The sequence below is a fragment of the Schistocerca piceifrons genome, chromosome 6, assembly GCF_021461385.2.
Source record: "Schistocerca piceifrons isolate TAMUIC-IGC-003096 chromosome 6, iqSchPice1.1, whole genome shotgun sequence".
Classification (NCBI taxonomy): Eukaryota; Metazoa; Arthropoda; class Insecta; order Orthoptera; family Acrididae; genus Schistocerca; species Schistocerca piceifrons.
Window position 1 is genome coordinate 122,035,368 of NC_060143.1, and position 24,999 is coordinate 122,060,366.

The following is a 24,999-nucleotide window of genomic DNA, read 5'->3' on the forward strand; positions in this document are numbered from 1 at the left end:
AAGCTCTAAATTTATAGAAAATGGCATCCTGCACTCCCACCTACAATTATTGTTGTACAATGTCCAATGGGTTCCTTTCTCGCCTCGTGAAAGAGAGAAGTCTTGCTTACAATTCTGGAAAGACAAAGCTCTAAATTTATAGAAAATGGCATCCTGCACTCCCACCTACAATTGTTGTTGTACAATGTCCAATGGGTTCCTTTCTCGCCACGTGAAAGAGAGAAGTCCTTGCTCCAGGTGGAGTGGTGTGTGGCTTTCACTCTTTCTCCCCCACTATTTTTAACGATAAATAGCCACCAAGGTTCCCATGAGAAGTCAGGGATGAATATCTCCCAAGCAACCTAGCAGCCTCCGTTTTTCTAGGAAAAGCATTACTGGCAAAAAACAACATTTATAACAGGTGTTCTTCGAGCAGAGAGACCGACTTGTGAAATTAAATTCAATAGTCGCTGGCCAGATGCATGACAGGTTCGTTATGCTGAACCCTTTTAGGCAGACTCTGGGACTCCACTGTGCATGGACGCAGTCATTGCAGTCTTGATCGCTCGTTTCACGCCAGTACTGAGATGGACAATATAGAGTCCTGCAACCATCTACCAGATGGCCATTGTTTGAGTCACATCAGGTCGTTACAACACCACATAAAAATTTATATGGGGGGGTGTCACACTCAACATGACCTCGCCAAGTAATGTTCTGTTTAGATGATTTCCCTACCACAATTGAATAGGATGATTAGGAAGCAGGGAAATGGGTCTTTGTCAAGGCAACCTTTGTTTACCTTAATTCCCTCTCATTCAGTTCTAGAGTCGTCAATGCTCACTCATACTTAGAACTATTAGATGTGCTCAAGGCCTCATTTCAGTTTATACAAAATTAAAGAAAACGAAAGCAACCAGCTTACACATCTCCGTCCTTTGTTAAAGGAAAACGTTACAACAGTTGTTAGTCTAACCATAACCCATACCTTTATATTTTTCCATTTCTTATACTGATGTTCCACATTCACTCTCTCTCTCATCCTGACGATGATTCCTCTGTCTTCTGTGCTTATTCCACCCGTTCTCTTGACAAATGACAGAAGGTCGCCTTCACCCACTAGTTATACAATTTGGGTTTACTTATCAAACAACTGCACACACAACCACACTTATCTAAAACAACTCCAACTCTAACACAGAATAAAACATTATTGTTACACTAATCACAGATATTCAAGTTCCCAACAAAGGGCAGAATAACTGACATATACTCGTCCATCACCTAACATGAAAGAATCAGCTTTCTGTAAATATACATAATTCAGAGTTTCTTAAAAAATCATAAAACATATTCTCACAGTTGTATCGAAAACATAAATGCATACTATTATTATTAAATGCTATACAAAGCATTTTCATAAACTTTAGCATATATTGAAAATTCTTGCACTGAGAGTATATTTTTATTATTGCTCTCTTACAGAGGTCCCTTATTTACAGTAACTGTAATGCAATATTGCATATTAGTGAGAGGTAATAAAAAAAAATAATATCAAAGTTTAAGTCTACACAAAACAAATTTAAGGCAAAGCTAATAAAAGATAAGTGATGCATAGAGGTTACAATTATATTTCTTTATGTTAATTTTTGCTATAGTCCTGCTGAAAAGGAAATGATACACAAATTTAAACTTCTTCAACCTATCTCTCATCAAATGCACTGAGCTTTGGTGCATGCTATTTTTCACAAACACAGACACAAGAACATGGGGTGGTGATGAGGTTGAGTTCAAAGAGGCTGACTCACATTATCATCTGGCATCCACTTCCACAGAATCATGGATTCGGCATCATCAAGTCCATATCTCAGGCAAGTTGTTCTCTGAGTGTGGATGTCCAAGCATTTTGTCACTGCGTTTCCAAGATGAAGAGGAGTGCTTGGTGCCATGACTGATGTAAAGGTGGCTTATGGGTCCATTTTCCTTGTCAGTGCTCTGGAGTGTTTTCTTACAAAGAGGAAAGTAAACATGGGGGTATGGCTCTGCTAAGTGTGGTAGACCATACCAAAGTGTGTCGTCAGAAGAGGAAATGCTTCTGCAATCAATTAATCATCGGTGAAAGACTCATTGACAATAGTCTGGCCAAAAGAAACTCGCTGGAGTGACTCTAGAGACAGCAAATGTCCACCTTGCATACCATATCAGGGAACGGCTAGTCTGCCTGCTCCCTGTGGTCATGGAAGGTTAGGACAAGCAACCTAGAGCCCTGACACATGCCACAGTGCATTTCCAAAGCTTGTCAGTACCGTAGGCTCAGCTGAACAAAAACTGCATGATGACCAACTCCAACTGAGACGTGATGTTACGCAAGTGGTGAGCTAGTTGTCGCATTTTTGATCCCTAAGGGACACATTAGTGAGCAGGCACCTTCTGCTTGAGACCTGCCATTCAGATGGCATGGCGCTTCCGTGGTTATCCCTTTGGGAGAGCGAGAGTTGGGGCCACTAAACCCCTCAGATGTACATGTTTTCTTCCTCTGTGTGTGTGTGTATGTGTAGTCAGTGATGGGTCTGCCCTCCATTGCGGAGTGATATCCTTCTACACTGGTACACTGGGCTGCACATCAGATGTCTGCCAAAAATGCCTCTCGTGATTTCCAGTATATATATATATATATATATATATATATATATATATATATATGTGTGTGTGTGTGTGTGTGTGTGTGTGTGTGTGTGTGTGTGTGTGTGTGTGTGTCACTCCACATTCTACTATCTGTACAGAACTTAACATAATGATCATGTTCGTGATTTCTGCCTCTTATAAACTGTTACTTTTCTTTGCAAGTTTCTACCTTCATAATTTCGAATCAGCTGTCTACATCTGCATCTACTCTCTGTAAACCACTGTGAAGTGCATGGCAGAGTACATCCCATTGCACCAGTTATTGGATTTTCTTCCTGTTCTGTTCACATATGGACTGCAGGAAGAATGATTGTTTAAATGCCTCTGTGTGTTTGCAGTAATTAATCTAATCTTGTTCCCATGATCCCTATGGAAGCGATGCACAGGGGGTAGAAGTATATTCCTAGAGTCATCATTTAAGACCAGTCATTGAAACTTTGTAAGTAGGATTCTCAGGATACTTTACATCCATCTTCAGAAGTCTACCAGTTCAGTTTCTTCAGCATCTCTGTGACACTCTCCCATAGGTGAAACAAACCTGTGACCATTTGTGCTGAACTTCTCTGTATACATTCAATACCCTCTGTTAATGCTACTTGGCGTAGGTCCCAAACAGCTGAGCATTATAATAGAATGGGCTACAGGAGTGATTTTTAAGCAATCACCTTTGTAGAGTGATTGCATGTCCGCAGCATTCTAACACTAAACTGAAGTCTACGGCCTGCTTTATCCACGACTGAGCTTATGTGCCTATTCCATTACGTGTCCCTGCAACGTCCTATAAGCAGATACTGTGTTTGTATGAGTTGACCGATTCCTATAACAGAACACTTGCTCCCAGTCTGTAAAGAGCTTTCACATTTTCTTAAAACTTAAGATATAGGTTTTCCTGGCTTGACGGTGCCAATTACGTCAAAATCATTGCTGAGTATTTCGTAAAATTTCGGTGATTCCTCCTCCATGGCTATCTACAAAACAATATATCTGCGATTTTCCTCCATACGGTACATGGTTAAATTTACAAGCATTTGAAAACTTTCGAGTTATAAATAGAAATAAAAATGCAATTCGATTCCTTCGGATGTACTTTCGAGAGATCTATTGATGGCTTGGAATCCAAAGATGTGAGAAGCGTATTGATTCGAATGTCAACAAACACACGTGGTTGTTATAGTGGAAATGAAGTGTGATGTTGTGTTGGTTGTTTTCGTGTTAATTTGTTCTGCTGTAGTATCAGGTGCAGAGAAAAGTAATGAGAACCAACAGACGAAAAAGAAATTGCAAATTGGTGTAAAGAAACGACCAGATAAATGCGAATACAAATCGAAGAAAGGAGACTTCCTTCATGTTCATTATAAGGTTTCGAAACTAATTCATATCGTATATACTTAAGGCAAAACTTAGTGTTATATGATACTTCAAGCATAGCTCATTTGAAATAAGCTGCAGCCATTTACAGAAACTACGTTTTGGTTAACAACGGCGTATATCGTGAAGTACAAAATTCACATAGTTTCTGGATGGCTGTTTACATATTTCCAACACTAATGATGTGGTAGCAAAGCATCATACACATTTGCTTCCCAAGGAGTAAAAAAAAAAAAGAAACATCACCCAATACAGTCATTCATGTGGAGTATGGAACAATGAAGCGTTGTAACTTTACAATTTTTGGCGCCAGTTATTGTGAAAATTAACATTTTTTTCAGCCCATATTTGAATTATTCAATATTCACGAATATAAAGCATACAAAAAGTCATATGTAGTGCTGGTGTGGTCTTCACTTTGAAGACTGGTTGGATGCAGCTCCCCGTGCAACTGTATCCTGAGTAAGCCTCATCATAAATCCCTGGTTTTTCTTTACTGCTTGCTCAATGTACAGACTGAATAACATTGAGGACAGGCTTCACTCCTGCCCCTCTCCATTCTCAACAGCAGCTTCCTCCATCTCATACCTGCCATTTGGTTTTTGTTCAAGTTGTAAATAGCCTCTCACTCCTCGTATTTTGTGCCTGCAACCTTCAGATTTCAACGAGAGAATTCCAGCCAACCTGTCAAAAGCTTCCTCTTAAGTCTTTCTTTAATTTATTTTCTAAGATAAGACGTGTGGTAAGCCTTGGCTTGCATGTTCCTAGATTTTTCTGAAACCCAAATTGATGATTCCTGAGGCACACTTCAGCCACTTTTTCCATTCTGTATGTAATTTATATTAGTATTCTGTAAACATGACGTATTAAACGGATTGTTTGGTAATATTCTCAGCACCTTTCTTTGGAATTGGAATTAGGATATCCTTCTTGAAGTCTGAGGGTGTTTCACATGTCTCATATTTCTTGCACACCAAGTGGAATAGTTGTGTCGTGGCTGGCTCTTCCAAGGGGCCTTTGTTTCAACTTAGGCCTTTCAGTGCTGTTTCACATCCTTCTCACACCATTGTATCTCTCATCTTATCTTCACCTACCTACTTCCCCCTTCCCTCTTCTGAAACACTGCCTCCAAGTTTGTTTTTCTTGTGTAGCCCTTCTATATATTCCTTCCACCTTTCAAATTTCGTTTTGTTGCTTATTGTTAGTTTTCCATCAACTCATGATATTCATACAGCTCGTAAAATAAAAAACAAACTCCCTTAAGTAAAAAATTGTGATTTTTATTTCAATTAATGAAACCTTTCAAGCCCTGGGGACTCATCATAAGGTGCTTGTTCAGTCTACATCATTTTTTGTTTTTAGGTTAATACTGTCTGTGTTAAGATTTTATGGTTGTATTAGAAAGTGGCACATTTTAACAAAAACTAAGAGAATCTTTTATTGCTCCCAGTAGGTGATTACCTAGTTTTTAAGAATAGTATGAGCAGGGACATTAATATACATCTAGGAATAAAGGAGATGACTCACTGAAAGGCAGAAGCGCTGCATCGTCAATAGGTACACAAACAAAAGGTACAGAACTTTGCTAGCTTTTGGAATTAACTTCCTTTTTTGAGCTTGTAGTGAAAACATGTATACACCTGTCTCCGTACATTGTGCTCATTTGATTGCCAGCTCTTTCCTGACCCACAGTGACTGTACTGGATTAAGGTGGGGGTGTAGGGTGAGGGATGGAGAGAAGCAGGGAGGTGTTTGGGAGGGTGGGGGGGATGGGGAAGCAGCTTGTGGGAGAGTAGGGAGCCGTCTGTGGGCTAGCTAGGGGTGCAGGTAGAGGGGGCAGGTGGCAGATGGCTGGGCACACGATTTCACAGACTATGGCATGAGATAGGTGAGATAGCAGCGCAAAACTAGCTGACATGAATTGGGTGTGGTACTGGGACACGAGATGGTGTGCGTGTGCGTAAGACACTCACACTCTGTTGGGTGAAGGACAGCAAGTTACCTTAGGTTTAGGGAGTGAAAGAAAGGATGTGCTGTAAGGATAGCTCCCATCTGCACAGCTCAGGAAAGCTGGTAGTGGCTGGGTGGTCCACCTTGCTTTTGGCAATAGTTTGTCAGCGGCCATTCATTCAAGTTAACAGCTGGCTGGTTATCATACCAATGTAAAATGCTGTGCAGTGGCTGCAGCACAGCTGGTATACAATATGGCTGATTTCACAGGTGACCCGCTCTTTGATGGGACTGAAGTAGGTGGTGCTGGATTGGACTGGTGGGTCTTCCACAAGGGTATAATCCCTGTGGCAGGGGATTGGGTATTGGAGTGGCATAGGGATGGACTAGGATGTTGTGGGGGTTGGGTGGGCAACAGAACACCACTTTGGAAGGGGATGGAAGTATCTTGAGTAGGATGTCCCTCCTTTCAGGGTGTTATGATAGATAATCAAAGCCCTGACGAAGCTTGTGGTTCAGTCGTTCTTGTCCCCAGTGGTATTGGGTGACAAGGGGGGTGCTCCTTTTGTGGTTGGTTCTTGGGAGGGATATAAGGATCAGGTGTGTGGGTGGATATGCCACAGGGGAACTGTTTGTATATTAAGTCTGGAGGGCATTGCCTGTCTTTAAAAACCTTTGTGAGGCCTTCAGCATACTGGGTGAGAGAGTTCTCATCACTGTAGATGCGGCAGATTGAACTATCTGCACATTATTATACGCCGACACATATTTCGTCCTACAGCACATTTGTGTTGAATTGTGCTTTCAAGTGGCTGTAGGGCGAAAATTTTGTATATATGTATGTTAACATGTCTACTCATATTGTACCTTTAAACCTTGTAACCAATACTGGAAACAGTAAGTGCTTTTTGGTGTTGTGTTAGTTTTGTAAAGTTTGTAGTCATAATGTGCTACTTTGTAATATAAGGCTAGGTTGGTAGAGAAGTCTTGTGGAAAGAAAACAGTCTTGCTACTAAGGAGCAGTCACAGGAGAGGCCTGGGCCAGTTGCTACAGGAAAAGCTATGTGTTGAATACCAGTTTACAAGCATTGTTAAACCAAGTACCCAGCTCGGCCAGGTGACAGAGAACATTGTGGCCTTATGCAGAGATTCTGATGGCAAGAACGAAGTACTTATAGTAAGAAAAGCAGGAAACAGCGTGGCTAGCAACTAAGAACATATCATTAAAGGTCACCTGAAGGAAGTAAGAGCAGCAACGCCACACACTGACATGGAGTTTATCAAAGGTTTGCAGCAACATGACCAGCCTCAGATTAACAAGGTTATTAGCTGTATGAACAAAGAACTGAGTGAGTTGCTTTTGACTGAAACAGACTCTATTCATTGCTGTGATGGAAGATGAGGATAATCATGGCCTGCAACTGAATGGGGGGGGGGGGGGGGGGGGGAGTATATGTAACCTGAACAGAAAGTGAAAGTGGAGGGGGGTACAAGCACACAGGGCAGAGAGTATTGAAAGAAATTAGAACAGTACATGGCAATAATATGTGTTACACTTTCCAGAAAAATAAAATTAATTTGTTTCATTAGAGCATTAGAAGGGTGAAAAACAAAATAGATGAGCTTATTGTATGCTTAGTACATGTGATGGATGACCCTGTGCCTCTCTGAACACAGTGTTACCTCAGGGATGGGGAAGTTAAATATGAGGGATTATAGACTTGCATTATTTTCATGTAAAGTTACCGTGGAAAAAGGAACTGCAACATATTTAAAAGTTGGACAGAAAATAAAAATACTGAAACAAATAGTATTTGTGTTGATCGGAAACTAGAAATGTACTTGTAAAGTTGTTACTCCAGAATACTTCCCCAACAATTGCAGCAGTATACAAATCCCCTGTAAGAAACTTTTAGCTATTTATTAGAAATCTAGATGCATTATTGAACTCCGTGTCAGACAAGAAGAAATAGTTAGTGGTTTGTGAAGATTTCAGTGTAGATTTCTTAAAAGATACGGACAGGAAAAATCAACTAGAATTATTATTTTAGTGTTTCAATCTAATTTCAGTAGACAGTTTTCCATCTTGTGTACAGCAAAATAGTAGGTTACTGACTGATTACATTTTTATAGACAGTTTCTAGGCTGAATGCACAATTAATGGAAGTAAGCAGTATGGCACGTTAGAACCCACGAGGCAGGTTTGTACAAAGCATTGAGGCTTATTAATGAGAATAGGATACAATATTGTAAGAGTAAGATAAAAAGGATGGACTGGAATGAGGTATATGTAGAAAGACATGCTAATGTCAAAGTCAGTTCATTCCATAGTAAATTTGTGTCAATATTTGAAAGCTGCTTTCCTAAAAATAATTGTCCAGAAGATAAGAAAAAGGGGGTGGGGGGTAAGCCATGGATAACTAATGGAATTATTTATTTAAGGGCCAGCATAAGTCAAGATCCTTACATGCATACCACAAAAAGTACTGTAGTATTTTAAGGAAAGTCATTAAGTGTCCAGGATTATGCATGTCTTGGCAGAAATAAATAGTGCAGATAATAAGATGAAAACTGTATGGTACATTGTCAAACAGGAGACAGGATAGCCAGTCAGTGTACAAGATTCCATTAAATTACACTAAATGTCAATGTTGTGACTGATAATTCACTAGTTGCAAGTAATTTTCAACACTCAATTTCTAATCATAGCAGCAAATACAAAAATAATGGTGCAGTTTACGAAGCTGGAAAATATATTAAAAATGTCATTTCACAAAACATTAAGAAGCTAGAAGTTACACCAACATTCTTCTCTGAAATTACAATTATAAAAATCTAAAAAACTAAAGCTCATATGAGGTTGATGGAATTTCAAGCAGAATTCTGGAAAGTTGTTCCAACTTAGTAACTAATGTCCTTTGTGATATGTGCAGTGTAACACTGGCACAGTGAATTTTTCCAGGCACAGGTTAAAATATGGAATTGTTAAAACACTTCATAAGAAAGACAACAAGACAGGCTTCAACAGTTATCATTCAGTTTCATTTCTGACATCTTTTTTCCATAACATTTGAAAAAGTAACAAACTCAAGAGCAAACATACACTTAAGTGGAAACAATGTACTTAGCATATCAAATTTTGGATTACAGAGGGGTTGCCTCACAGAATGCTATTTATACTTCACTCATTAAGTGGTACACGGCTTAAATAATAATATATGACCAGTTGATATCTTTTGTAATGTTTCCAAGGTGTTTCAGTGTGTAGATCAGGTTAGTCTCCTAGAAAAACCCAGGTCATATGGAATTGGTGACTTTATGCACAGCTGATTTAATTCATATCTCACAAACAGAATACAAAAGATTGTACTGAATAATTCAGACAGTGTCAAAAATGTAGAAATTTTAGCGACAGGGGGAAAAAGTCACAAAGGGAATCCCACAGGGTTCAGTTTTGGATCCTGGGGATTCTCAAGCAGACAACAGCACTGTGATGTCGCACCAGGGCAGCAGCTGCAAGCATACCCAGTGTGCGGTCATGGGCTCGATCAATGAGCAGTTGTGAGGCTGTGTGCATGTCATGCTGAAGTGTTGTTTAATTGAGCAAGTCCATTGTGTCCAAGTATACCCACATGCTGCATACATTCACTAATGAAGAATATGCAGATATGTTGTTTGTGTATGGGTACTGTAATGGCAGTGCCCATCTGCCTGTGGCAGAATATCAGAGACATTTCCCTTATTGACAGACCTCCTGTGCTAGGGTATTTCTCAGGATTTTTCAAATAATTCATAATTCCAGAACACTCCAGTATACAGGTAACATCAGAATGTGAGGTCATCGAGTCAACTGAGGAAAGGGACGATGTTATCGCAATGGTGCAATGGAGTCTCACCATAACTACACAGCGCATTAGCCATCAGCTCCATATTCCCCAAACACAAGAGCTTGTTCCCATTCCACGTGCACCACATGCAACATCTGCATTCAGGTGACTCTTTAAGCAGACAACAATGTTGTGAATGGTTAGATGTACACAGAAAAGTCATGCAGTACACTTTATTGACAGATGAGGCTACATTTACATGCAATGGTATGACGAACGCCCACAATTTTCGTACACAGGTGATGGAGAACCCACACGACACTAGGGAAAGAAAATTCCAAGTTAGGTTGTCAGTGAATGTCTGTTGTGGTATGATTGATGACCTGGTGATAGGGCCTGTGTTCTTGCTAAATCACATGATAGCTGCAGCATATTCACATTTCCTAGTAGAAGATGTGACATTAGACCAATGATGGCAAATGTACTTAACATATGATGGATCATCTTTACTGTACCAGACAAGTATCCCAGTATCTGAATAACACATTTCCTTGACCGTGGATTGGTTGTGGTGGACCCATTAACTGGCCTGCCATATCACCCGATCTAATCCTAGTAGACTTCTGTTTATGTGGCTGCTTATAGGTGAATGTGTATGCTACAAAGGTGGGTACACATCACTGGTGCTGCTGCCAGCATTAAAGCCCAGCAAGATGATGATCAATACGGAACACAGCACACCCTCCAACACATTGACAGGGGCAATGAGATGAGTGGAGGACTCTTCGATCACCTTTTGTAGGATGGATCAGTTATCTGTCCCAGCATTATTCTATCCATCACAGTGCCTACACAGCACCTCAGTAAGTAATATTCACACTTGTCGTCATAATATTTCATGGATGTGTGTAGTCTTCAATGCGCTCCAGCTCTGTAACGATCGAAAATGGGCCACATTTTCATAGGACTTTTTTGATTTATTCTCACATGTAGATCACCTCACATATTATGTGACATTTCTCCTGAATCATGCCATATTTGTGTGAATGACCTTCCACTTAACATTCAAGAAACAGAATTAGCATTTTTGTTTCAGACATTTATAGTCTTCTAATCCCATTAGACAGAAAGAACCAAAGAGTTGGTAAATGATGTTTTCCAACGAATTATTAAGTGGTTCTCTGAAAGGGGACTCTCCTTAAATTTTGAAAAAACACACTACATTTAGTTCTGTACAAAAATAGCCATACCAGCAATTGATGTCGCACATGATTGGGAGTCAGTAAATAGGGTAGAATGCTCCAAATGTTTGGTGTACATATTGATGAAAATCTGAACTGGAAGAAGCATATTACTGAGATTCTCAAACAGTTAAGTTCAGCTAGTTTTGCTCTTCGTATAATTGCTAATCTTGGAAACAAAAATATCAGCCTCCTAACATGTTTTGCATATTTTCACTCAGTAGTGTTGCATGAAATAATTTTCTGCAGCAACTCATTACTCATTGATTGAAAAAAAAAAAAAGGCAGTAACAATAATATGTGATGTTCACCCACAGATGTCATGTCCATCACAATACATATATTCCCAAATGAAATTTGTTATTATTAGTCCAACACAATTTGAGAGGAGCAGTGACCTCCATACCTACAACACTAAAGGAAAGCTGTCAGTGGCTCAGAAAGGAGTTCAATGTGCAGCAACAAAAATTTTTGATCATTTGCCCAAAAACATAACACTGCCAGGAAGCTGACAGGTAGCAAAGCAAGTTTTAAATCTTATTTAAAATCATTTCTCCTGAACAACTCCTACTATTCCATTGATGAATTTCTTCTTAAAAACTGGTCGTGAGAAAAAAATTTGTAAAAAATGTAGTTACACAAGTAGGGCTAAAAATAATAATGTGCTCATTAATGTTAACACTAATAATGTAAACACATCCTGTAAACTGACACGTACCACATCATTTTGATAAAAGAAATGTTCAAATGATCTATGGAATATGTAACTAACTATACCTACGTAACCTTAGCAGGACAAGAAGTATTAACCTACAGCCGAAAAATGATGTAGGCTGAACAAGCACTCAAAGATGAGACCCCAGGGCTTGAAATGCATCTTGGACCGAAATAAGAGTCACCATTTGTGTCTGAAGTTAGTTTGTTTTTTGTTTTATGAAAGTAGTACAGCTACGGAAGCAACAATGACAGCTGTGGATAAGGTTAAGTAATTCATATAGCTGCTTCTGTTTTCTGGAAAACCCACTTTAATTTTCCTAAATGCCGTATCTGTCTTTCCCCTGCATATGTCCTCTAGCCATTCCTGTGTAGACACTTTGTGCCAGTCTCAGTTTTTAGATAACTGTATTCCCATTTAACTGCTTCAAATAGGTGCATCTCTATGTTTTCTCCTTTCATCAATTAAATTCAATATCTTCCTCTTTTCTCCTCCTCCTCCTCCCCCTATGAATTATGCTCAGAATCCGCATCTGTTACTGAAAATGTTTTACAGTTTAAAATCTAGTTCTGACATTCTCTCACCATTACATAATAAATTTAAGACCTTGCAATGTCTCCATCTCTCTTCCACATATACAACCTTCTTTCATGGTTCTTAAACCAAGTGTTAGCAATGAATAATTTACCCTCTGTGCAAAATTCTACCAGATGTCTTCCACTTTTATTCCTTTCACACAGTCCATATTCCATTATTTTTCCTTCTCTTCCTTTTCCAACTTTCGAATTCCAGTCCCTCCTCATAGTTAAATTTTCCGCTCCCTTATCTATCTGAATAATTTCCTTTGTCTCGTGATACATTCTGTCAATCTCTTCATCGTCTGTGGAACTAGGTGGCATATGGTCTTGTAATACTGTGGTCTGTGTTAACTTTGTGTCTATCTTGCCGACAATGCTGTTCGTAGTAGTTTACCCGTATTCCAATATTTTACTCATTATTAGACCAACTCCTGCATTACCTCCGTTTGATTTTGTATTTATACCTCTGCACTCATCTGGCTAGAAGTCATGTTCATCCTGCCACCAAACTTTACTATTGGCCACTTTATCTAACTTCAGCCTACCAATTTCCATTTTTAAATTTTCTAACCTACCTGTTTATTAAGGGATCTAATGTTCCATGCTCCAACCCATACAGTGCCAGTTTTGTTTTTCCTTATGTCGATGTTATCATGAGTAGTCCCTGCCTGGAGATCCAAATAGGGGCTGTCTTACCTCCAGAATATTTTACTCAAGGGGTGCAATCATCATTTAACCATTTATGTAGTACAGCTACATACCCTCAGAAAAAAACGGTGGCTGTAGTTTCCTCATGCTTTCAGCTATTCACAGTACCAGCACAGCAAGGCCATTTGGCTGATGTTACAAGACCAGATTAGTCAATCATACAGACTGTTTCCCCTGCAACCATTAAATAGACTGCTGCCTATTTTCAGGAATCACACATTTGTCTGGCCTCCCAACTAATACCTCTCCATGTGGTTGCACCTATAGTACAGCTATCTTTATTGATGAGGCATGCAAGCGACCCCACCTCAGCAAGGTCTGTGAATGATGAATCGTTTTCCACGGATTCACATAGAGGGTTCTCTGAGATGTGGAAAAAGTCAAAGATGTGTATTTTACTTAATTACAATGCAATACAATGAAATGACTTTTCTTTATCAAAAGTTATTGTGCAAAAATAAATGATAATAATAATGATGATAATAATAATAATAATAATAATAATAATAATATGACCTATCTAAGAAATCTATAGTGATACTCTTCCATGGAGGAAAAGAGAGTATTCCTGCCGAGAACTCTTTAATTCAGCTTTTAACGAATTACCTTACTTTGAAGACATTTAAAATGCTATAGCACGTAGTTGAATATTGGGGCAGTGCCTATACATTTACCCTATTCGTTTGTATTTTAATCTTGAACTCTTTACAGGCACAAGTTCATTTTGGTCCTAATATCGTAAGTCATTTGTAGTAAATTTTTTATGAGAAAAGGCAGATATTGGTAATGACAACAAAGATTAAATTTTAAGAATGTATGTATTGTGGAATAGTTGTGAAAGTGTCAGACTTCTTCAAAATAGGGCCTTGCAATTAATGAGTGAAACAAAACATGCAGAATATTGTTCAATTTTAAATTGCAGATAAGTGTAACTATGCATTAATGCAAATTTAGCAAAAGATACACTGCAGAGCCAAAGAAACTAGTACACCTGCCTGATATTCCCCATGAGCACACAAAAGTGTCACAACAAGACATGGCATGGACTGGACTAATGTTTGAAGTAGTGCTGGAGGGAACTGACACAATGAATCTTGCAGGGCTGTCCATAAATCCGTAAGCATATGAGGGGATGGAGATCTCTTCTGAACAGCATGTTGCATGGCATCTCAGAAATGCTCATAATGTTCATGTCTGGGGAGTTTGGTGGCCAGTGGAAGTATTTAAACTCGGAAGAGTGTTCCTGGAGCCACCCTGTTGGAATTCTGGATGTGTGGGGTGTTGCATTGTCCTGCTGGAATTGCCCAAGTCCGTTGGAATGCACAGTGGACATGGATGGATGCAGGTGATCAGACAGGATGGTGAAGTACATGTCACCTGCCAGAGTCGTATCTAGACATATCAGGGGTCCCAGTCACTCCAACTGCGCATGCCCCTCACCATTACAGAGCCTCCACCAGCTTGAACAGTCCCCTGCTGATGTGCAGGGTCCATGGATTCATGAGGTTGTCTCAGTACCCGTACATGTCTATCTGCTCAATACAATTTGAATGGGACTCTGATCAGACAACATGTTTTCAGTAAACAACAGTCCAACATTGACCCTAACAGGCCCAGGCGAGGCATGAAGCTTTGTGTTGTGCTGTTGTCAAGGGTACATGAGTGCCTCTCCGGCTCCAAAAACTCTTATCAAAGATGTCTCATTGAATGGTTCGGACACTGACACTCGTTGATGGCCCAGCATTGAAATCTGCGAAATGGTTGCACTTCTGTCACCTTGAATGATTCTTTTCAGTCATCGTTGGTCCAGATCTTGCAAGATCTTTTTTTCCATCCACAGCAACGGCGGAGATGTTATGGTTACCAGATTTCTGATATTCACCGTACATTCGTGAAATGGTCTTTCAGGAAAATACCCATGTCATCACTACCACAGAGATGCTGTGTCCCAATGCCTATGTGCCGACTATAACTCCACGTTCAGACTCACTTAAAATCTTGATAACCTGCCATTGTAGCAGCAGTAGCTGATCTAACTACTGCGTCAGACACTTGTTGGCTTATATAGATGTTGCCAACCTCAGGGCTGTGTTCTGCCAGTTTACATACCCCTGTATTTGAATACTCATGCCTATACCATTTCTTTGGCACTTCAATGTATAAGCAGCCTGTATAAATTAATATGCATCTGTGATGGATACTGAAGTAGTTACAAAGAAGCAGGTCTTTGTCTTTTTATGCTTGTCAAATCTGACTTGTGCAATATCTAAAATAAATAAGGGTAAGTTGTAGGGAAAGAAGGGTAATATACAATATGCACAAGAACCAAGAGGGAGTGAAAAGTGTGGAAGACCAAGAACAAATTGCTTGTATTAAAAAGGGTGTAAGACAGGGATGTAGTCTCTCACCCCTACCATTCAGGCTGAACACTGAAAAAGCAACACCTCTTTGCAAGCATTAATCCCAACTTGTGGGGTCTGCTGTTATCACTAACAAGATTTGGCATGTTAATTTAAGGGGGGTGCCGGATGCCCTTCCTGTCACTACCCTTTACCCCCCCCCCCCCCCCCCCCCGGGGATGGAATGTGTGTACCCCAACTGTCTGCATCAAGTGTAATCCATGGAATAGTGCGAACGTGTTTCACATATCTATGAGTCGTGTAACTCAGGCGGATCATGGGGACCAGCCAGGTATTCACCTAGCAGGATGTGGAAAACCACCTAAAAAGCACATCCAGGCTGGCCAGTACACAGGCACTCGTTGTTAGTCCACTGGGCGGGTTTGATCCAGGGCCTAACTGTGTCCAGGAAGCAGCGCATTAGTGCTCTTGGCTATTCTAGATTCTAGCGGGTGTACATTGAAAAAATAGCAATCATGGTAATAAAATGAAGGTATAAGAGTGGGATTAAAAATTCAAGGTGAAAGGGCATCAGTGACAAGATTTGTTGAAGACATTGCTATCCTCAGTGAAAGTGAAGGAGAGTTACAGTATATGTCGAATGGCATGCACAGTCTAATGAGTACAGAATGTGGATAGGGAGTAAATTGATGAAAGATGAAAGTAATGAGAAGTAGCGGAAATGAGAATAGTGAGAAGTTTGATATCATAGTTGGTGATCACGAAGTAAATGAAGTTAAGGAATTCTGCTACCTAGGCAGTAAAATAATCCCTAATGGACAGAGCACGGAGGATATGAAAAGCAGACAAGAAGAGACAGAGAGTGCATTCCTGATCAAGAGATATCTACTAGTATCAAACATAGGCCCTAATTTGAGGAAGAAATTTCTGGGAATGTATGTTTTGAGCACAAAATTGTATGGTAGTGAAACATAGACTGTTGGAATACTGAAATGGAAGAGCATCGAAGCATTTTAGATATTTTGCTACAGAAGAATGTTAAAAATTGAGTGAACTGATCAGGTAAGGAACTGAAGTGGTTCTCCACAGGAGGAAAGTAATATATGGAAAACACTGATGAGAAGAAGGAGCTGTGTGATAGAACATGTGTTAAGGTATCAGGGATTAACTTCCGTGGCACTAGAGGGACTTGTAGAGGAAATTGGGAAAAAGTGGGATATGTACCAAATTTTTTGTAGGCATGGTTCATTGGGTTACAATTTTAACAAACTTGGATATGTTGGGTACATTAATAGCAGTAGTACCGAAGACATTCAGTGAAACCCCTATTTTACGTTTTTATCTGGTCCAGACTTAAAAAATGCAAAATTGAGGAAAATGTTAAAACCGCAAAATTTGGGCAAAAACGTGTGTAATTGGCATATATGATTAAAAATCATAATCCTCTCCAACACTTCGTACAAAATTTGTCTAATTGGAGGGAGTTAAATGCACAGCACAATGTTATACAGTAATTAGTGGCAATGAATTTCATCAGTTCTTAAAAAATCACAGATGTGTAACACACAAGTAAAAACGCATCAAAAAATTGAAATTAGTATCTGGGTACAAGGTAATTGAGCTGTTTTCAGACATGCTACGACTACAAATTACAGGTAAAAAAATGCATTTTCGAGAGATCATCCTTTGTGTTCATCCAGAAAAAAAGCAAAAACTGGTGAACATGTTGAATTGAACCAAAAGCTTTACAGCAGCTAAATGGTAAACCATATGCATAAATGCGGACATCTGCTTAATGACATAATTTGTCACCATTGCTGTTATTGTTTAATCCTTTTCTTATGAGCTGCACTTCATATGCCCACCACTATTAAAGTGTTATTTCAGGCTTGATGAAAGAAACAGAGGCCTGAAAAAATGAGTTTACTTCCCCAATTGATGTTACAAGCTCATTAGAACTTGGATCAGTGAATTTCTTGACACTGTATGAAATGTAAATTTGAAAGAAATTTCAGGCACTACAGTTTTACTTCATGCCCTCTATCACTGCTACCAATCTTTGCAGTCTACAGTGTGTAGTGCAAAGTTAAAAGACTGATGATTGATATTGTTGCTGAATACAGTACATTGGAAATACATGTAAAAAGATGAAACCGAGTTATAAGTGGAACAAGGAAAGATGGTGAGTGGTCCTCTTCGTCACATATTGTCTTGATCCAGAACACTTCCTATCGACTGTCTTGTTTTTTCAGTGCTGCTGCAACCTAGCAGTAGTTGTATCATAATTGTGTGATGAAACAGAATGTTCCAAGTTGTGTTGGTGACACTGATAGTGAATTACATCAGCATTTCCTCTCTCACGTCTCCCATCTCCAAAACGGCTTAAAATATTCCCTTAATTCTGCCAACAACCGTGGTGCAAACAGTCTGTCTTTTGAGCCACTTATAACTTGTTCAGTCACACCAAATGCCAACAGGCAGAAAACGGGAGAAAGACAAGTGAGACGTCAAATAAGAACTTAAAATCGAGGTTAACCTTACTAGGAATTTTTAGCATTGATCTTACGGGGTTTTCTTAGGGGCTATGAATTTATGGTGTAGAATCACGAAAAACATAATTGGAGAATGTAAAATCGAAGTTCCATTGTATACATCTCATGGCAAGTCATTATCAACAAAAATCAATAGTTGTGGATAAAAGTAAACCTTCAATGATAGACTGAAGTTATTTTTTATAATTCTGTTACACCAATATGATACAATAATGTAAAAAGCAAGCAAAAGTGATAATAGTGACTGAAAGATTTTAATATTGTTTGACATCATTAATGTTTGTTCCAGTAGAAAGTTGGATTTATGTATATAGATGCCCAAGGAAATTTGTTGATCAAGCTCTTCTTACTGTTTTTACATTTGGTGACTTGGTGGTACCCAGAGCTGTAATTTTATGAATTTTCTTTCAGTAATGTTGCACTACAAGAAAAAATGTAGCAATAATTGTTTTGAAATTATAGGTAACAAAGTGCATCACATGACATTGGTTGTTGTTGCCTAACAATTTCACTCTCTGCCTGGGTTTTAATGCCCAATTCACACTTTTGATAATGTCAGAGATTGTTTGATAACCATGCAGATGAATTGCAGCATTTATCCCAGCCTGCCAGTCAATCAACTCAGATATTACAAATCATTGGCTTTAGAGCAGACAGTACGCTGATCCACAGAAGATAGTGCCATTGTTAGAGGAAAAATACTCAATGCCAAGTGATGCATTGGTGGAACAAATTGTTGACATTGTCATCAAATTCTCACAATATTTCATCACTGCATCTTTCCTACATCTTCAGGTGTGACAAACACACTGCTGAGCTGTGAGTGAAGCCACCTGTTTATACCAGTCTAAGTAGAAAACACGCAGATGTGATGGTGCCAAAATCAGTGGTTAATAGCAAAGATTCTTTGACTGGAAGCAAGAAAGATACGTACGCCATTTGTTGGGCGATGAACTAAGAGCTTCAGCACATGATCAAAGGCTGTCATTCATGCTGTGCACTGCCATCGGCCACCCCAGCGCCCTCTGTCAGGAGTCGCATACCAAAATATGTGTCCACACTGGTGTGTGACCGTTCTTGGTGTGGTCAGCCGAATATCTATGTTGCCAGCAATGCGTCGTCCCTCATATGACCAATAGTTCAAAATCTTAACTATTGGCCACCAGTTTTGGCATCTTCAATGCCAGTGCATTTCCTACTGAGACTCGCATGAATAAGAGATTTAAGTCATTACTCAGCAGTGTTTTTTCATACTTCAAGATGTCGGTTAGCTGCAGCAATGAAGAATTGTGTGAATTTCACGACATCTGACATCACACCTGAGAACCATATCTACGACTAGTCCATTGGGAAAGCCTCGAGCAACACAAATTGTTGCACTGCATAACAAAAAATAAAATATTAACTGGAAATGATTCTAGGTTCCCTGTATCCATTGTAGACAAACGGCTGTATAAGAACCTACAATGTTTGTCAGATGATTTTCTTCTTTCTCTTTTCCATATTTTCTTTCTCTCCTATCTTAGTCAATTCAGACAATTGCTGTGTAAAAAAATCATGACTTTATCACTATTATGTATGATAACAGTGAATGAGATAGATATCATGTTGTACACCTCATTAGTCAGATGATTAGCCATTTCCATCTTTCTTGCCAGGAGTTTATTGGCCAGTCTGTCATCTTTAATCTGTCTTCAGTTTTGGTTTACCCCAATTTTTATTAGTATTGAAGAAAAACAGTTCAGACATTCACAATAATTAAGAGTGCATTCTTGTTCCAATTTTCTCGATTTGAGCTACATGGTATTATGCAGATCTTTAATGTGGCAGCTTTAGGTGGCGAGTGTTTTGAAGTATGGTTGTGTAAGACGCCGTTAGAGGTCGGGCCTAAACTTCCACATTTACGACTCTGAAAACCTCAGCAAACATTGCGCTGCAGCATTTACTAAATGCATATGTACCCCACTTTGCTTTATGTCAGGGCCGGCCAAACGCTGCACAGTGTGCAGACGTGCGGAAGTGTTGCACATGTGCAACAGTGACATCTGTTATTAGACGTGTCCTAAATGAACAGTGGCGGCTCCTCTTCCCTGTTTATTTGGTACAAGCAAGAGCGCAACATACCCAGTCTTGTTTACCCCTGGTGATCATAACCTTAACAGAGAAGAGCCTAGAAATGGCAGGTAATGTGAAAAAGCAAAGGACGGGAGATCTATGTTCTCAGTCGTTTCGATCAAGCATCAGTGATGAAAACCTCCGCAATTGCTTGCGTTTGTCAATGAGCCGTGCTTTTGTGCCCGATATTAACTATATCATTTCGCATGACCAGTGAGAAACGTGTTTGGATTTATTCCTTTCATAATTAAAAATTAGTGTTTACTAACTGTGCATTATTGTCTCATTCTGCTCCATGTTACATTATTATCAGGAAAATGGGTGATTAAACTGATTGTTGCATACTTAGATTTAGGTTTTTTTTTAAAATGTGTGAAGAGCTATGCTCAGTTGAAGTCGATAAAATGTAACATTCATCTAATTGTCAGTTATTACGCAGATTTCAGACGGAACTGATGAAAGATATAGCAATAATGGTACAGGTGATTATCGAGAGGTCTGCGGTTGTCATTCTGTTCAGAGGTCAGCGAGACAGAAATTATGTGGGTGTAACTGAGGGCACCGAGAATTATTTATAGGAAACCTTGCATTGGTTTAATGTTATTTGAAATCATGACTAAGGTTCATTGGAAGTCGCTAAGTGCTCTCTTTCTCAAATACTAGATCAAAAACATTACGCGTATTTACGCACGTCAGTCAAGCTGCCTTGATAAAAACCCACAGTTGTTAACTGTATTACATGTCTTACTGGGTTAAACTGTTAACATAAAAGTAGACGTCTCAATGAGTAGACTGTGACAGTATTTTAAATGTTTAATACGCGAAATACCTTCCCATGGTTGGCTTGCAAGCTGTGGAAAGAGCACTAGAATGCGCCGGTACAGAGTATCTCAGCAAGTGGATAGAGCGACACCTTTGCATAGAAACATGCACTACATGAACACTGACGGCTGCGGCGTGCACGCTGTGACCCGGAAGTTGCACATGTGCAGGAGCACCGTACGCGTGCAGAATTTCTGGCCGGCCCTGCTTTATGTTGTGTGTTGCTCATTATATTCTTTTCTTGTGTTGAAATGAGTGAAGAGAATTATCCTCGTCCACAGAGACATTCAAGTATGATTCTCACAACACCAGAATGAATTGGCAGGCTTTCACAAGAGCACAGAACATGGATTTAGGCTACCAGTTCTGTGAGGAGGAGACGGGACGTACTGTGACCCACTCTTCTGGCCTCCCCTTGGCTGGGCTAAGTTCATGTTTGTTTACTTTTCATGGCTGGCTGTATGTTATGTGTCCAGTCTCAAAAATGGGATGATTTCATTCATCTGTCTCATTTATATTGAACAATAATAATCAATCCAGCCTTGTCAGTCACAATAGTCAACCTGCAATCCCATCTCCTTCTTTTCATGCTGTATGAAATACAGGGTGTACATAAAGCCCAGGAACACTTTCAATTATTTATTGCACAAGAACCAAACATTGTACAGATATCATACATATGTCATTTTGAAGAGAAACCCTGAAAGTTTTTTTTCCCTCCCCATGCATACTGCCACAGCGTAGTTTGGTAATTTTCTGATAGTCAGCACTAGTCGCAAACATGGCGAGTTCAGGTGCAGAGCGAGCTTTCTGTGTGTTGAAGTTCGACAAAAACAAGTGTGCTACAGCTGTTCAATGAATGTTTAGAACCAATTACAGTAAGAAGCCACCAACAAGGAAGGCCATTTACCACTGGTACAACAATTAGTTAAGACGGGTGCTTGTGCCTGGCAAAGAGAAGTGGACATCCTAGTGTGAGTGAAGTGAATGTGGAACGCATATGAGAGACGTTCCTACTTGGACATGTTGCCGCAATGGCTGATGCCTCAAATGCAATCAGACTTTCTTTTCATCTTTTAGCAGGATGGGGCTCAACTTCATTTTCGTCGTTAATTTCGTGGGTACCTGAACCTGGAGCTGCTGCATCAATGGATTGGTTGTGCTACAGAAGGGGACAGCTGTTTCATGAAATAGCCTCCCCAATCACCAGATCTCACACTCTGTGAATTTTTTCTGTGGGAACACATTAAAGATCTGGTGTATGTACTACGTCTACCACGTGATGTGGCAGAGCTCCGGGAGAGATTACGAGAAGCAACTGCCACATTCGGCAAGAATTCAACTACCATATTGATGTCTGCCGGGTCACTCACGGTTCACATATCAAATGTACGTAAAAAAAGCTTTCAGAGTTTCTCTTCAAACGCAGTACGTATGACATCTGTGCAATGTTTAGTTCTTGTGCAATAAATAATTGAAAGTGTTCCCGGACTTATGTACACACTATAAGGTTGCAGTGAACAATTCACATAATACATAAAATACCTATGTCTAATGGTGCCAACAGTGCCCCAGTTATCTGCATCTCTCACATGCTGCGCCTGAGGGAATGCTTATATATATAGTCTTTTCCTCTGAGAGTTTTTTGTATTAGAAATGGAAAGTTCTCAACTGAAGTTAGTGGTGCTGCAAATTGTCTTAGCTCAAGTGAAGATGGCCATCAAACTGGGATATCAACAGTTGCATATTTTAGGTTGTTTTAGTGTTTCACTACAGTGTTTAGTTAAGTTAAAACCACCCCATTGCTCCGTGAATTATGAAACCCATCTAGGCCAAGTAGATTACACAATTCCCCTTGAAATCTGTTGTTAGCCAATGTGAGTTCAACGGATCTCTAATAGGGTCTGCTTGTTCTTATTGTGAAACATGTCATATGGTGGAGTGTTGACTCAGTTCAAATATCATAACTCACTTTTCCCCAATCTGCCATTAGAGTAGTACACTGCTGGCCATTAAAATTGCTACACCACGAAGATGATGTGCTACAGACACGAAATTCGACAGGAAGAAGATGCTGTGATATGCAAATGATTAGCTTTTCAGAGCATTCACACAAGGTTGGCACTGGTGGCGACTCCTACAATGTGCTGTCTTGAGGAAAGTTTCCAACTGATTTCTCATACACAAACAGCAGTTGACCAGCGCTGCCTGGTGAAACATTGTTGTGATGCCTTGTGTAAGGAGGAGAAATGCGTACCATCACGTTTCCGACTTTGATAGAGGTCGGATTGTAGCCTATCACGATTGCAGTTTATCGTATCGCAACATTGCTGCTCACATTGGTCGAGAACTGATGACTGTTAGCAGAATGTGGAATCGGTGGGTTCAGGAGGGTAATACGGAACGCCATGCTGTATCCCAATGGCCTCGTATCACTAGCAGTCGAGATGACACGCATCTTATCCGCATGGCTGTAATGCATTGTGCAGCCACATCTCAATCCCTGAGTCAACAGATGGGGACATTTGCAAGACAACAACCATCTGCATGAACAGTTCAACAACGTTTACAGCAGCATGGACTATCAGCTCGGAGTCCATGGCTGCGGTTACCCTTGACGCTGCATCACAGACAGGAGCACCTGTGACGGTGTACTCAATGATGAACCTGGGTGCACGAATGGCAAAACGTAATTTTTTTTGGATGAATCCAGATTCTGTTTACAGCATCATGATGGTCGCATACGTGTTTGGCGACATCGCGGTGAACACACATTGGAAGCGTGTATTCGTCATCGCCATACTGGTGTATCGCCCGGCGTGATGTTATAGGGTGACATTGGTTACACATCTCAGTCACCTCTTGTTCGCATTGACGGCACTTTGAACAGTGGACGCTACATTTCAGATGTGTTACGACCCGTGGCTCTACCCTTCATTCGATCCCTGCAAAACCCTACATTTCAGCAGGCTAATGCACGACCGCATGTTGCAAGTCCTGTACGGACCTTTCTGGATGCAGAAAATGTGCGACTGCTACCCTGGCCAGCACATTCTCCAGATCTCTCACCAATTGAAAACGTCTGGTCAATGGTGGCCGAGCAACTGGCTCGTCACAATATGCCAATCACTACTCTTGATGAACTGTGGTGTCGTGTTGAAGCTGCGTGGGCAGCTGTACCTGTACACGCCATCCAAGCTCTGTTTGACGCAATGCCCAGGCATATCAAGGCCATTATTATGGCCCGAGGTGGTTGTTCTGGGTACTGATTTCTCGGGATCTATGCATCCAAACTGTGTGAAAATGTATCACATGTCAGTTCTAGTATAATATATTTGTCCAGTGAATACCCGTTTATCATCTGCATTTCTTCTTGGTGTAGCAGTTTTAATGGCCAGTAGTGTACATGTATTTTTACAGTGATTTAAGAGTAATATGAGTTCATGAACTGTACAAATCACAAATTCTCAAACTCGCATTTGATACTGAAAATATTGTGGCAAGAGATGTTAAATCATCACAAATACATGTGTTTCAATGATAGCCAAGTTTTCTGTAAGTCATTCTTCTGCAGACCTAAAAGAGACACACACTGCAAGGTGGCTACTGGAGTGTAGTTGTAGATATAGACTTCGTGGATTTTGCAAATGTATGAACATTACTAATGTTTGACCATAATTTTTATTTCAGGGTTCATTGGAGGATGGAAATGAATTTGACAGCAGCTATGGTCGAGGACAGCCCCTCACTTTCACTCTTGGCTCTGGGCAAGTAATCAGAGGATGGGACAAAGGACTTATGGGGATGTGTGAAGGGGAGAAACGGAAACTTGTAATACCTCCAGAGCTAGGGTATGGGGCCAGTGGATCACCTCCAAAAATACCCAAGCATGCAACTCTGATCTTTGAAGTGGAGCTCGTCAAAATTGACAGACGTGATGATCTTTGAATCAAATAGAATGGTGAACTATCAAAGAGTTAAGTAAATATGTGATCGTAAAAAGTTGGTAACATATCTGTATGTAGTGTATGCATCTGATTGCATTAAATGTGGAAAAGTCTTCCATAGGTTTGTCAGGCAATAGAAAAAATGCAACTTT

General features: G+C 40.0%; 1 protein-coding gene across 1 annotated transcript; it reads left to right on the forward strand.

Annotated features, from left to right (window-relative positions):
• The first annotated feature begins 3,781 nt into the window (after positions 1 to 3,781).
• Positions 3,782 to 24,999, forward strand: LOC124802782 (peptidyl-prolyl cis-trans isomerase FKBP2). The gene is made up of 2 exons (XM_047263778.1): positions 3,782 to 4,023; positions 24,591 to 24,999. Exons 1-2 carry the CDS (start codon positions 3,844 to 3,846, stop codon positions 24,846 to 24,848), a joined length of 438 nt encoding a protein of 145 aa, XP_047119734.1. The 5' UTR covers positions 3,782 to 3,843; the 3' UTR covers positions 24,849 to 24,999.